The 14392-nt window shown below is 42.9% G+C and overlaps 1 protein-coding gene across 2 annotated transcripts in view; it reads left to right on the top strand.

Moving 5' to 3' along the window:
• The window catches only part of HTR4 (5-hydroxytryptamine receptor 4), a 135103-nt gene that overhangs the window by 94059 nt on the left and 26652 nt on the right, over window positions 1-14392 (top strand). The window contains exons 5-6 of one of the 2 annotated variants that reach the window (XM_036240244.1): window positions 12268-12421; window positions 13326-13367. In XM_036240244.1, the coding sequence (XP_036096137.1) occupies window positions 12268-12421; window positions 13326-13367 (196 nt within the window). The remainder of the gene's footprint in view (window positions 1-12267; window positions 12422-13325; window positions 13368-14392) is intronic. The other variant, XM_036240245.1, reaches the window with a different exon arrangement.

The following is a 14392-nucleotide window of genomic DNA, read 5'->3' on the forward strand; positions in this document are numbered from 1 at the left end:
CAGTGGGAGAAACCACAAGCATATGAATGAGGACAAGGTCCCCTGCCCTCATGGAACTTGCCTTTAATGAAGGAGATTGACAATTCACCAGTCATCACCTAAATACTGACTTAGGTATTTGGTAAACACTATTTAACAACTGAAGTGTTCAGCACATTCTCTTTTTGAACAATGCTGCCAATAATTTCATTTCCTTCTCTGAGAGTGGACGTCAAGAACTCCAATACCATAAGTAAAATGCAATCAAATGGTTTTATTTTCCTCTGGGAACCTGGGAAACTTGCCAGTTGACTCCCTGTCCCAAGAGGGATATTTTCACTGGGCTGGAAGGTTCACTCTGGACATTACAGGACAACAGTTTAGCCCGGAATAGTATGATTTTGTTTATCATCTAGCTTCTGTTTTGGCTGTGTCCCTCCTGTGACAGTTGGGCTGGGCCGGGTTGGGGCAAAGCACAGAGTGAGTGTCTCAGTGAGGTGCAGTGTCATCGCTCGTCATGTGACTCCTGGCAGGATGTCTTGTCCTTCTCTCTAGAGCTACCGGGGATTGCAGGGATGACTCATAAAGGGTAGTGACTCTCGAGCAAGAATGCTCACTGTGATTTCTGATTCCACCCAGATGGCAGACCCCTAGATCAGAGCAAAACATTATGAAATACATTTCCCCAACTACCACTCTCCATCCACTGTGCTCCCAGCTGCTTTGAGAAATGAATCCTATTAATGAAAGCTTATTACTTCACTAAAATAATTTTCAAAGCATAATCAAAATCCACGCATCCCATAGTATGAGTCATGAGAGGTCAGAACTGCATTAAAACATCAAGTACCATTGATTATTTTAAAGCTAAGGTCCTGTGGTGAATAAAAACCCACCAAGGATCTATAACAGTGGAATACTATAACACAGCCATTAAAAATCCTGAGGAATAGCTATTCATATTGCCTTAGAAAGATATCCATGGTGTGCTATTGAGCGGGGAAGGGAAGCAAGTTTCAGACTTTAATATTCAGAATAATTCCACTTTTGTAAAATAAACATAGATGTTTGTATCTGGGTATACTTGAGTAGGGGGGAGGTGCATCAAACCATTAATGATGGTCATATGGGGGGCACTGGGGTGGAGCTGGCTAGACTGGATGGTGAACTGGATTGGGGTTGGAAACCTTCACTTTTCCTGATTTCAGAAATACATGTTTTAAGCTTAATTTTCTCTTTGCTAGAAGTTAACACCTGACGAATGCAAGAGTATCCACAGCAAACTTTAGCTGAAAACGCTGCGGGGCCAGCACATTCCTCAGCTGGCCGAGAACATTCTGAGTGTAGTGTTAGGGGTTCCGTTTGCAGTCAGAGCACTGCCGGGAACCTTTGACAGGGTGTCCTCTCTGCTTTCTCACAGAATGTCCTGGATTCTCCCCCTCAGAGCCCCTCACCACCCCAGTCAGCAGATTCTTCCTCCCGTGGACATTTACACCCATCTCCATGACCTTGTGTCTGATCTCTTTTAAAAGTCTCTTTTCTAATGATCACCACTCCAAAAAAAAAAAAAAAAAATACTACCTGAACATTATAAAAATGTCTTCATTTCACAAATAGAACATAAAATCATCTACAATTCTCCTCCCTACATCTATGGCTGTACACTCTAGAGGTAGCTACTGTAAATATAGCTCCCTCTCAATTCCAATTATTTTATATGCAATAAGCAGACTTGTTATGTGAATATATATTTTAGCTAACCCAAATGGACTTAACGTTTTAAATTGGCGTTTGAAGGGGGCTTTCCCTGCATGTACCGCAATGAATTGGCTGACTGTAGAGTGCTTACCAACTTGCTTATCGGATGATTACTACGGTCTTTTTTCAGCAGCATGTGACAGAAAATAAATTAATTGCTTCAATTAGCTTAAAAGTCTGGCTTCAGACATGGCTGTCTCAAAGATCTGAGAAATGTCATCCAGTCTAACTCTCTCCCTTTGTCTCAGTCTCCCCATTTTCTTTCTCTTTGTCTTACCTTCTTTTTCTCTGTCTCTATGTCTGTTTCTATCTTTATGTCTGTCCTTCTTTGTTTCTATATTGTTTCCATGTTGGTTTCATTTTCATGCTGAATTCAGAAAACTAGCCACAGGCAATGTGAATCTTAAACCATCCTTAACTCTGAGTCCATAGGAAGAGAAACCCAAATGCTCTTTCCCATGGAAGACTTTGGTTGGCTTTGCTTGAGTCAAACACTGTTCCCTTGACCAATCATTGTGGTGTGGGGATAACACACATCTGGTTGCTGGGTAGAGATGAGGCACTGTGACTGTGGGCTTGACCACACATATGGCACTGGAGAATGGCACCTCCTGCTGGAAAGAGGGTTGTTGGACAGACAAGAACAACAGACATCAACTTCTCCTAGGCTGGCTGAAGGACCTGCAGGTATCTTTATGAAGCTTTCGTGACAAGACAGACATGTGTCACCCCCAAGTCTTATGTATATTGGTTTAAACATTGCTGGATCCTTCTTCTGGTTTCATATGCCATACTCTTCAGACTTTACCATTCTGGTCCCCTTTCTTTGGTGTACTTTGTTCTGTATTTGGCATCAAATGCATTTTCCTGTAAAAAAATCTATTTCACTTCATTGAGTGAAATAGATTTCCTCGAGCACTGTGAGACTTACTCTTTGATATGTTCAACTAAATTGTCACCCTTCCCTTGGCAACCCAGGAACGTGATGTGTTTTAACTGCAAAAAGCCTCCAGTGGTTTCTCGGTCACAGTTTTTCTTTGAAATCAGGTTTACTTGTAAAACATACAATTCTGACTCAAAGGCTGCATATTTTACCCTGTGCTGGAATTAAGTGTCTTTGCATTTCTTATGATTTCCCTAGAGCACGACTCAATTTAGTGCAAATGAAAAGTGTCAGTCATTGTGAATTGTGTCACACAATTACATTTGTTTTCCCAACTGGGCTGAAATGCATTTCTGCAAGGAAAGTGTTTTCTGCATTTCCCCTCTCACTGACTCCTTGAGGGCAGGTTCATGCTTTCTACACCATAGTGATATTTGTCAAGTTGAAGTTCATGCCAGAGGATATGAATCTTATTTTTGTATTCACTTCATCAAATATTTATTGAGTGTCTACTAATTGCCAGGAGCTGAGCAGAGCCCTGGAAGGGCAGGGGCGAACGGTCGGAAAGAGCTCTGAATCACAGAGATTTTAGTCTCGTGGAGAGGACAGACAACTGATAAGTAATTACAGTAAATTGTGAGTGTGGGGGGGAGCCATTGAAACAGAATAAGAAGTCAGAGGAACTGTTGGAATACATGGCCACCAGTACAGGGATGGCTCTCAGAAGAAGTGACACTAGAGCTGGGGTCCATGGACAACGTAGATGTCAGTAGGTAAGGTACGGGGAGCAACGGTTTCAGAAAAGAGCATGTGCAAAGCTACAGAGGGTTATTTTTAGCGACACATGATCAACTATCAGCTAAATCCTTAGCTTGTCTTTCAGTGCTATTCCCAAGGTGTCCTCAATCTGTCTTTACCTCTCCTCCCAGTGATAGCGATGTGCTATCATTTCCCGAGTACGATGTGTTTCCTCGTAACTCCACGTTGCTTCCGGTGTCTTGAGTTTCTTTCTCTTTCCTGGTGCACGCACACCTTTCTTCATTACTCAGATGAGAGGTGTCACCTTCTCCATCGACTGGCCAGACTTCATTCCCAAAAGAAACTTGTTGTTTCTTCCTCTGAGCTCCCATAGAATGTTCAATGTAAGCATACCAGTTATCACTCATTTTAATAATTGGTTTATTTGCCAGTCTCGCCCTAGACAGTCAGCTCCTTGAGAGTCAGCTTTTATCTCATTCATTCTGGGTTGTCCCTACAGGCCCACCGTAGCTGCTCCATCCATGTTTAGCTGGGCGTGGAATGCTTCGACATTATTTGATATAACTTTGGTGCTAATTTTTCTACTCCTTTAGAAGTCTCAATATAGTCTCAAGAATGAGTCTTGGGGTGCTAGTGCTCCATTGCCTGGATTCAGTCCTAGGTTGACCAGTTATCAATTGTGTGATTGGGGAAGTTACTTAAATCTTCTGGGTTTTATCTTCTCATCAGTAAAACTGTGTTAATAATAGGACGTTCTATCTGGACGTTTGTGAGGAATGAATGACTGAGTGCATGCAGTGAACAGAAACCAGCGCATGGCATCCAGTAACATTCAGCAAGTGCTGGCCACAAATAATATGCCCTTGTTATTTTCCTTTCCAAAGGCTAGTGGCTGTTGTTTGTGCTTCTCAGACACTGAGAGCTGTGTTTTACTTCCTGCAACATAGCTGAGTGTCCTTCAGATTTGGATACTTGGCCTTCCAGCCCTGGGCTCTCCCCTCTCTCCTTGGGAGAGCTCACCTATCGTCTGGTATCACCTGTACTTCTGCTCTGGCCCCTACTGCAATCTTGTCCCATGCAGGGCTCAGCGGTCCTCTGGGTTCGGTTGAACACCCTGTTCAACATCTTGCCTAAGCATCTTCCTGTTTTCTCAAACTCAAGGTGCTCAAAGTGAAAATTTCCATTGTAAACCAATGTCTTATTCTAATTTTTACACCGAAGGTGCAAATATGAGTCATTTAATTGTACTTTCTTAAGGTCAGCTTTTACTTATCTACATGAGCAGCTGGATGAATGACAAATCATAGCTGTATTTTCATGAATATCTTTCAACTCTATCTTCCTTCTCTTTATTTTTTCTCCCTCCACCCTATTTCTGGATTGCTGCAGTAGCTTCTTAGTTATTATCTTATCTGTCAAGTCCATCTTTAAATATGTGTTTTTTTTCTATGTGTCTTCAGCTCACAAAGCTTATAGGGCACCGAATATTCTCCTTCCTCTTCCTGGCTATCGCTGCTCTTGTCTAGTCTTGCCAATTTGCTAGCATGATGAGGACATGGGCTTTGGCATATGCTGTTTAAGTCTCAGTTCTACTATATCCTGGCTGTGTGATGTTGGGCAAGTGGATTAACTTCTCTGGGCATCAGTACTCTCACATTGAAAATGTGGATGGTGACAGCCTCCTTGCAGAGAATACACTACCTGACACATAGCATACCCTCCACAAATGGGTGGTGTGTACAGTAGGAATAGGAGCAGGTACAGCAGAGAAGAAAAGGAACAAGCACAGTACAGTTAGAAAAATGCTGTATCACAGATATATACAAGGATCTGTAAGAAACCGGGGCAGAGATGGGGAGCCAATTCATCTCTCTGGCAGAAAAGAGTCTCTCCTTGTGCTTTTTGGGGCCAGAAAGAATGTCCTAGGGGATGTGACCATTGAGCTGAGTCAAGGGTCAATGGGACAGCCATCCAGTGTCCACTGGCAGACTGGTAGATTCAAATATGTGATCAAGTTTATCTCTCTGACCTTTGTGTGTGTCCAGTTAGTCCTGCCCAGATGTTTTCAGATGACATTTTTGGCAGATTATTCTTTTTCCTTTGGTCTTTGCTAAGTCAGGAGGACACCTTTCTAGCCAGCTAATCCTCCCTTTCTTGCAAGTTTTCTTATCGTGCCGGTACAGAGGAATGTTTAACAGAGGAACATAGTAAACATTAATTCTACAGATTGCATCTGGGATTATGATCCCTGCCATGGCTCTATCTGACGTCCTGCAGATCTCTGACAGAAAGGAGTCTTCCCCTGTCCCCCACCCCTAGCATTTTTCCTTCCTGAAACCTGAAGTTCTACCCCTGTCCTTGGCTCCCTTCTCAGCCCCACTTCCTGTCCCTGTCTGCTAATGAATATCCCTGCGAGGGTCTTCTTCATTGATCCTCCAAATGACTGACAGCTGGCCAAGCTCCTTGGAACAGAGGGAAAGGCCTTTAGTTTTTTTTCTTGAACCTACTGCTGCTGCTCCCTCTTCTCCACCTCCTCAAAGGGAAACCAGAACGAAAGTATAGCAAAACCAAAGAGCAGAAGATCAGTCTCCTTCCCAGAGCTCGGCCGCAATGCTTGGCTGGATCACCTCCTGGAGGGAGGACTGGTGCCCAGCCACTGAACCCCACCATTACTCCAGGCTGTACATCACCTGTTTACCCCTGTTCTGCTTGTCTACATCTACCCCAAAACTTAGTGGTTTAAACAGCCAGGTAGTTGTATTAGATCTCACAGTTCTGTGCATCAAGAATTTGGGCTTGGCTCAAGTCACTTGATAGTACTTAGCTGAAGACTGGCCTGGCCTGGAGGGTCCAAAGTAGTTCATTACAGGCGTGGCACCTTGGTAGGATCACCTGGAAGGCCTGGCTCAGCTGGGTCCCTCTCCCTGTTCCTGTTGTCCCAGGTCTCTATACGTGATCTCATGTTCATGTGTGTTAAATACTTTTACATGATAGCTCATGGCTTTGAGAAACCGCAGTCCTCTTGAAAAACAGGCCCGGGAGCGGCTCACAGCACTTCCAGTGTGCTCTGCTGGTCAAACAAGCCCAGAGCAGCCCAGATCCGAGGGCGGGCCACAGACTGCCCACCTCTGGGTGGGGGAGTATCAGTGAATCTGTGGTCATCTTTAATCCATCACAACTGCAACCCTTCCAAAAACTCAGATGTAATGACTCCCCCTTTTACACATAGAACACAGACACCATGTGATTTGTCCCAAAGTTGGGAGGGCAGTCAGTGCAAGAGCTGGGACTGGAACCTACTGATTTTCTCGCTTAAGGCACAATGCCTTTTGTCATTCATAAGTTTACTGACTCAATGGAGGTCTTCATCCCCCTGCACTTTAAAGACCATTCGCTGTGCTTTATGAGTTAAGAACTGTGAAAAAAACTGAATCTGGTGAAGCGTTTCTGTTTTCCTGGGTCCATTCCAACACTCAGGTCTTAGCAGCCAGCTGCTGCTCCATCTCTTCACCCCTGAGGTTGACATTTCTTTCATTGGCCCATCTTGATGAGAGATTTGGTCTCAGTAACCATCCAGAATGCACCTTCATCCATCTCAGGTAAGAGGGCTGAGACCGGATCAAGTCCTCGGGGGGATGCTGCATGTAAACAGCTCCATTACATACAGGCAGCCAGTGTGGTCTTCATGCTTCCAGTCCTCTTTGGGGATCAACTTATTCACCTTGCTGTTTCAGAGAACCAACTACAGGGAGACATGTTGAACCAAGAGACTTCTGTTTTATTTGTTAAATCGTCAAAAAGCTTCTGGTCCCAAAATGTATTTGAATCTATTCACAAAATGTACAAAACCAATATACAGGGTGGGGCAAAAGTAGGTTTACAGTTGTGAGTATGTGAAACCGAGTTTATTCTTTATTAATCAGTGTATTCTTTTTATATGAATAACTGTAAACCTCCTTTTGCCAACACTGTATATAAAAGATGAGAGGACATGGGCGTAGATAGTAACTACTATTTGTTAAGCTTTATGTGCCAGGAACTTCCTAAGTCTTGAACATGTTATTTCATCCATTCTCACAGCAAAGCAATGAGGTAGGCATAATGACCCACAATTTATAATGAGGAAACTGGGTCTTGGAGAGATGAAGCCACGGATCCTAAGACTACAGAGTTAATAGATGGTTAAGGTCCCGAGTGTGAAGACATGAAGCTAAAATCTCTGATTCGGAGAGTCTAGAATTCCATCTTGCTCTGCTTGCTCCTTTGCCTTCCCGCGGCAGGGGGCAGGAAGTGAGGAGGACGAATCTTCCTTAATTACAGGAGCGAGGAAGAGATTAGTGTGGAGCTTAAAATAAATAATGTCTTCTCAGAGTTGTCAAAGTAAATTGTGTCCCCAGAGACATTTAAAGGCAATGTGATCACACGTTTTACACCTGGCTGCGGCTGGGGAAGCTGGTGACTGGTCTACCAAAGGGGGTTTAATGCAATACTTTGACATGTTTCGCATAAAAAATGACTTTGTTCATCTTAGTGAATCCTGACCATCTGGAGCCTCACTTGCCATTTGAACATTCATTTCACCACTTTGTATAAGTTTTCTAGTTAAAAAAGAAAGCGAAATGTCCAACGTAAGGCTGGAGAGCAGTTCATGATAGGATGCATATTTTTATTAGCAGGGGTAATTTAATCGAAATATAGAAATTAAAAAACAATGATAGATAAACATCAAGTTATCAGGTTTCTATCTGATTCTTGATTTATAGACAAAAATGAAAATTTTTAAGGAAGCTTTATTCGTCAGTTAGCACAAGGACTTAATTTTTATTAATCACTTTATTCAGTAATATTTATTTTCATCTACTTAATTTTGATTCTTGAATACAACCTTCAAAGGGATGTTTATTTTTCTAGATTCTTTGCTTTCTAGAAAGATATGAGGAAAGCTATTAGAAGGATACAAGGTGACTTATTTAGGGCAGCTGCCTCAAGGGTGCCAAAGCCTTGGTAATAACCTTGAACCCATAAAATCAATTAGATGCTCTTCTTTGCCTCTTCCTGGCTTCAGGATGTTTGCTCACAATTTTTGTATTTTCTTGGCCTGTAGATACATCATTCTAAGTCTCTGTCCTCATGTGGCCATCTTTTCTCTGTGCATATCTGTCTAGCAATTTGTGCTTCTTAATCCCTTCACCGATTCCCCCAACCCCCTCCCATCTGGCAACCAACAAAATGTTCTCTGTATCTATGAAAATGCTTCTGTTCTGCCTGTTCATTTTGTTTGTAGATTCAATTGTCGAAAGATGTGTATTCATTACCATTTTGTTTGTTCATACTTTTTATCTTTTTCTTCAAAAAGACCCTTCAACATTTCATATAATAATGGTTTGGTGGTGATGAACTCCTTTAGCTTTTTCTTGTCTGGGAAACTCTTTATATGGCCATCAACTCTAAATGACAGCTTTGCAGGATAGAGTAATCTTGGTTGTAGGTTCTTGCTTTTCATCACTCTGAATATTTCTTGCCACTCCCTTCTGGCCTGCAAAGTTTCTTTTGAGAAATCAGCTGACAGTCTTATGGGAACTCCCTTGTAGGTAACTAACTGCTTTTCTCTTGCTGCTTTTAAATTCTTTCTTTGTCTTGAACCTTTTGCATTTTGATGATGATGTGTCTTGGTGTGGGCCTCTTGAGGTTCATCTTGTTTGGGATTCTCTGTGTCTCCTGGACTTGTATGTCTGTTTCCTTCACCAAGTTAGGGAAGTTTTCTGCCTTATTGTTTCAAATAGGTTTTCAATTTCTTGTTCTCTCTCTTCTCCTTCTGGCACCCCCAAGATGCGAATGTTGGTATGCTTGAAGTTGTCCCAGAGGTTCCTTACACTATTCTCATATTTTTGGATTCTTTTTTCTTTTTGCTGTTCTGATTGGTTGTTTTTTGCTTTCTTATATTCCAAATTGATGGTTTGCTTCTTGGCTTTACCTACTCTACTATTGAATCTGTGTAAATTATTCTTTATTTCAGTTAGTGCCTCCTTCATTTCTGACTGTGCATCCTTCATTTCTGACTGGTCTTTTTTAATGCACTTCAGATCCTCACTAAGTTCATTGACGTTCTGACTAAGTTCATTGAGCATCCTTATAAACAGTGTTTTGAACTCTGCATCTGTTAGGTTGCTTATCTCCATTTCACTTAGTTCTTTTCCTGGAGTTTTGTTCTGTTCTTTCATTTGAAACCTGTTTCTTTGTCTCCTCATTTTGGCTGCCTCTCTGTGTTTGTTTCTGTGTATTACTTAACGAGAGGTATGGGGCTAGCTGAGACCAGATGCTGCTTGTTTGAAAGAATTTAGGAAAACCTGAAGCAGGATCCAAGACAGGCCAATATTATGGTAAAGCAACTGGCAACAGCTTGAGTGGGCCTGAAAGTTGGGTGGGGTGGGGCCTCACCAGGGCGGGGCTACCAGTGTGAGTCCCAGATATGGCGGCTGTCTGCCACCTCAGGGAAGGGCTCACCAAAGGAACAAAGGCCTCTGATAGCATGTCTGTCAAGGAGAAATCCACCTCTTCAGCCCTCGCTCCAGTGCCAAACAACTCAGTTCCTCCCCATATGTCTCTGATACCTTTCAAGCTGCCTCCCCCATGCTGGAGCCAGGAGGGTGTGAGCCCGAGTAAGTCCGTGCACGGGCCCTTTAAGGAGCTGCCTGGGGTTCCAGCCGCCTCAGCCTCCCTCAGCCTCAGTTCCCACTGGTTTTTACAGCCAGAAGTTATGGGGATTTCTCTTCCTGACACTGCAACCCTGAGCTGGGTGCCTGGTGTGGGATGGGGACCCCTCAGTCCTCAGGGAGGACCTTCCCAGCCAAGGTATTCTTCTATTTTTTTTTTCCTCCACATGTGAGTGTGGGACCAGCCCTATCGTGCTTCCACCCCTCCTACCAGTCTTGATGTGACTGCTTCTTTAATTTTGTAGTTGTAGGACTTCCATTCAGCTCAATGTTAGGCGGTTTTGAGTGATGGTTGTTCTGTAGTTTAGTCGTAACTTTGATGTTTAGTCGTGACTTTGTCCCAGAGGCTCCTTACACTATTCTCATTTTTTGGATTTACCTACACCGCCATCTTGACCGGAAGTCATAACTTGCCTTTCTTATAAGTCAGGAGCATGGAGGGAATTCTAGATAGTCATCATTATTTCCATTACTGAATTGTATTTAGTTAGATTTTGGTTACCATGTCAGTTTGATACGTAGAAAAAAGAAGTTCCTGACCAATTCCCTCTTTTATTCTTTGGACTGTTGTTCCTTGCACTGTGTTCCAGATCAGGACACCCACCGTCTCGCTGGCCACAGGAAGCACAGTGCGGCCAGCTGCTCCTTGATGCCTTAGAAAGAAAAGTATAGTCCCTGCCATCTCCCAAGGCACCCACTTCTCGTGCTTTAACATTGGGCTCTCCTTCTTATTCCACCCTCTCCAACTCATCCCACAACCACCTCTTCAAAAAATATTGCTATTGTGATATTAGTAGTGCCTTGAATTAAGAAAAGAAAAGAAGAGGTGGGGAAAATTAACAAAGTGAACTACATAAAAGGAGGAGGATAAGGGGGTGGCTCATCATTAAATGGTATATAGTCTTAAAGAATAGACAGCCTTCAGGCTCTTTTTCCACTTATTCTTTAGATTCTTGCAAAGACAAAAAGCTGATAGACCTACTGTGTTATTTTGCCTGTTGTCAAATTCCACAAACTTCCGGACATGGAAGTGGTGATCTCCATGGCTAGAATGACATGCAAGGAGCACTCTGGAAATTAGAGACTTAATCACTGAGTGGGGCAGGTTGCATCTCTATCTGCAGCTAGGAAGAAAGTCAATACCATAGGTGGAACATGGATTCCAAGAAAGATGAACAGTGCATTCTGTGAGGAGGAGGAGACCCTGAAAAAAGGAGTGAGGTGGTCTCTATCTGTAGGCAAGAAATGATGAAACAGGAAATATTTGAAATTTTACTTTCTTAGAGAAACAATGAAATGGTCCGGCCCAGAAGTAATACATGCCAATTCTGTTCACAGCTCATAGACCAGACCAGTCACTTGGCCTTACCCAACCACAAGGAAGCCAGGAAGTGTGGGTGCCCAGAAGGAGGGGCTGGGCATGCTTAGTTAACAGTCGTCATGACTTCCGCTTGTCAAAATGCAAACTCCAGGTTCTTCCTCAGGAGATCCTTGGTTTCTGCACTTTAAATAGGCCTCCTCAGGTGATTCTGATGCAGATGGGATTCCTGGACAATGTAAGGAACATTGACTTAGAGCATCATCTTAGTATAGGCAAGTGATCAAGAGAACGGTGACAAATCTGAGATAGAGTTCTTAACAGCTCAGATGTCAAGCCAAGCATGAGTCACCTCAAGTTGTTATCAAAGAGGACCTCAGATGCCAGGACACCGAGGCCCAGAGGGCTGGATTGAAGCTCCTCAAATGCCCAGGCATGAGGATACTGTTGGAGCTATGCCTGAGAAAGAGCAGACTCTCAGCTGTGTGTCCAGCTTCTCAGGCATTGGGGCTGACTCTAGGCAGTGATTCTCAGATGTGATCTAAAGTTTATATTAACAGAAACTCATTGGTCAATATAACATATTTTATTGTATAATTGCTTTTTTCTTTCGTCTCATCTTCCCCTTCCTCCTTCCCTTCCTCTGCTACTCACTCTCCCCCATTATTTTCTCTTTTCTTTCTTCTTTATTTTTATTCTCTACTTCCCCCTCCAATTTTTTCTTTCCCAATATTTCCTCTTCATATCTTTCTTCCTCTCCCTGTTCCATCTCTCTTCTTCCCTCTCATCAATTATTCTCTCTCCTTCTCCCTCCAATTCCTACTCTCCCTCGGCACCCGCCCCCATTCTCTCTCCAGGTATTATGCCATCTGCTGCCAGCCTTTGGTCTATAGGAACAAGATGACCCCTCTGCGCATCGCATTAATGCTGGGAGGCTGCTGGGTCATCCCCATGTTCATCTCTTTTCTTCCTATAATGCAAGGCTGGAACAACATTGGCATAATTGATTTGGTGAGTAGACCCCACCCAGACCCCACTGCTTAACTGTCCGATTCACTTAGTTTGCTTTGGATTCTAAATAAACACGTAGTATCAAGTTGGGTGGATAATTCTAAGAAAGATTCTGATGGTTATCTGAGCCATGACAAGAACAATAACAAAAAAGCAAGTCAGAATTTTTGAATGCTTACTCTATGACAGAAAGTATTTGAATACTTTACTTATGATCCTGATAACATCCTTTGCTCATCTCATCTAGATGAGAAAAGTCAGGCTCAGAAAGGTGAAATGACATGTCCAATATTATGCCTAGTAAGTAGCAGAACAAGTGTTCAAAGCTTAGCATTCAGACTCCAGTGCCCCAAGAGGTCTTTATCCTATTTCATGCTGAAAGTCTTTGAGGCTTTCAGTGACCCACAGAAAACATGTCATGCAAATGGAAGATTTTGGAAAATGAAGAGAGCCCTGGACCAGGAGTTGAGAGCTGAACCCTGAGCCCAGCACTCTCATTGACTCACTTCCTGCAGGGCTATAGTGAGACGATCCATCGGCCCCCAGTGGAGAACAGTGTCTCCCAGGATGTAGGAGAATAGCTTGGTAGCACACGTGTCGGGCATTTACCATCCCCAGTCTAGGTGATTGTTAAGAGTCATCCAGCTCTGACATCCTATGTTTGCAATATCAAACTTATGATCAAAAGCTATGGTCTGGATTCATTACCAGGGGTATATATATTCCCTAAGGAAGTAGTCAGGCTGTCACTTTAAAGTTGATCCCAGTACCATGTTGTGGTGGGAAGGGGAGCAGAGAGGGGAGATTGAGAGCAAGCTCCAGCCCAACAGAACCAGTTAGAGTAGGAGTTGCCCCTTCCTCTCTTCCATTCCTAGCCCCTAATCTTGCCTTGTTCTCTGTCCAGGAAAGAATACCCAAACCAAGGCTGGGCGAGGATTTGCATGTGGTATGTCAGAACAAGAGTTCCCAGGGCTTCTGAGAGCAGTGCTGGGGACCCATGCAAGGGAGACTGTATGGACATTTTCTTGAATCCTATCCCTCTTCTTTCAAACTTTCAGTTTTATCCTTCTTGGGAGAGATGAATGTCAAGTTTCCAACAACCGATACAATAATAACAGCCAACAAATATTGAACACTTAGTGTGCTGAGCCCCATGTTAATTGAATCACTCTTCTTCAGGCTGCACAACGAGGCTATGAAGTAGATCCTGTTACTGTCCTCAGGAAATGATCAGAGAGGTGAAATTATTAGCTGAAGTTCCATTGGTCAGGAGGGGTGGTGGCTCTTTTTAAGCCCAATGTATGCTTCTTCCTGTTTGTGCTAACCTTGCTCCTTAATGGAGAAAACCTTCGGAAGCATAAGCTTTTGTGCATCAGAACTTTTAATAAGAGCACAGCACTTTTACCTTCTGATGTGGAAATTTTAAGGGAAATAACCTAGGGAATGTTTGTCCATTTATGAGAGTGAGAAGCATCCACTGTTTTCTGAAGGGTGTGGCATCTTCGTACTGTCAATATGCCTAATATCTGCTCCATGATGCTCTGGCTGCATTTTATATCTTTCCACTTACTGGCACATTGGCTCTTCCCAGAGAGAAGCTAGCAGTACCCACGTGTTCACAATACCCATACAGTTGATTCTCGTTATTCGCAGTGATCAGTTGCTGCAAATGCCAAATTAGCAGTTACTAAACCTTCGCTCCTAGGAAAAAGACAGGGTTAGGTTCCTCCACGTCTCTGGTTGCAATATTTTCATCAGCTAGTCAATACATCATATATGCTGCTTGTTAGGGAGGCCCACGAACTAGAAGATGCAGAAAGCTAGAAAAAATAGTAATAGAAAAATATAATATGCAAACACTAACCAAAAGAGAACTGGCATAACTATCATGTTATCAGTGATAAAATAAATTTAAGGCAAATAGTATTACTGGAAATAAAATGAGGTATTTCATAATGATAAAATGTCAAT

The sequence above is a fragment of the Molossus molossus genome, unplaced genomic scaffold (genome assembly GCF_014108415.1).
Source record: "Molossus molossus isolate mMolMol1 unplaced genomic scaffold, mMolMol1.p scaffold_m16_p_4, whole genome shotgun sequence".
NCBI classification, from domain to species: domain Eukaryota; kingdom Metazoa; phylum Chordata; class Mammalia; order Chiroptera; family Molossidae; genus Molossus; species Molossus molossus.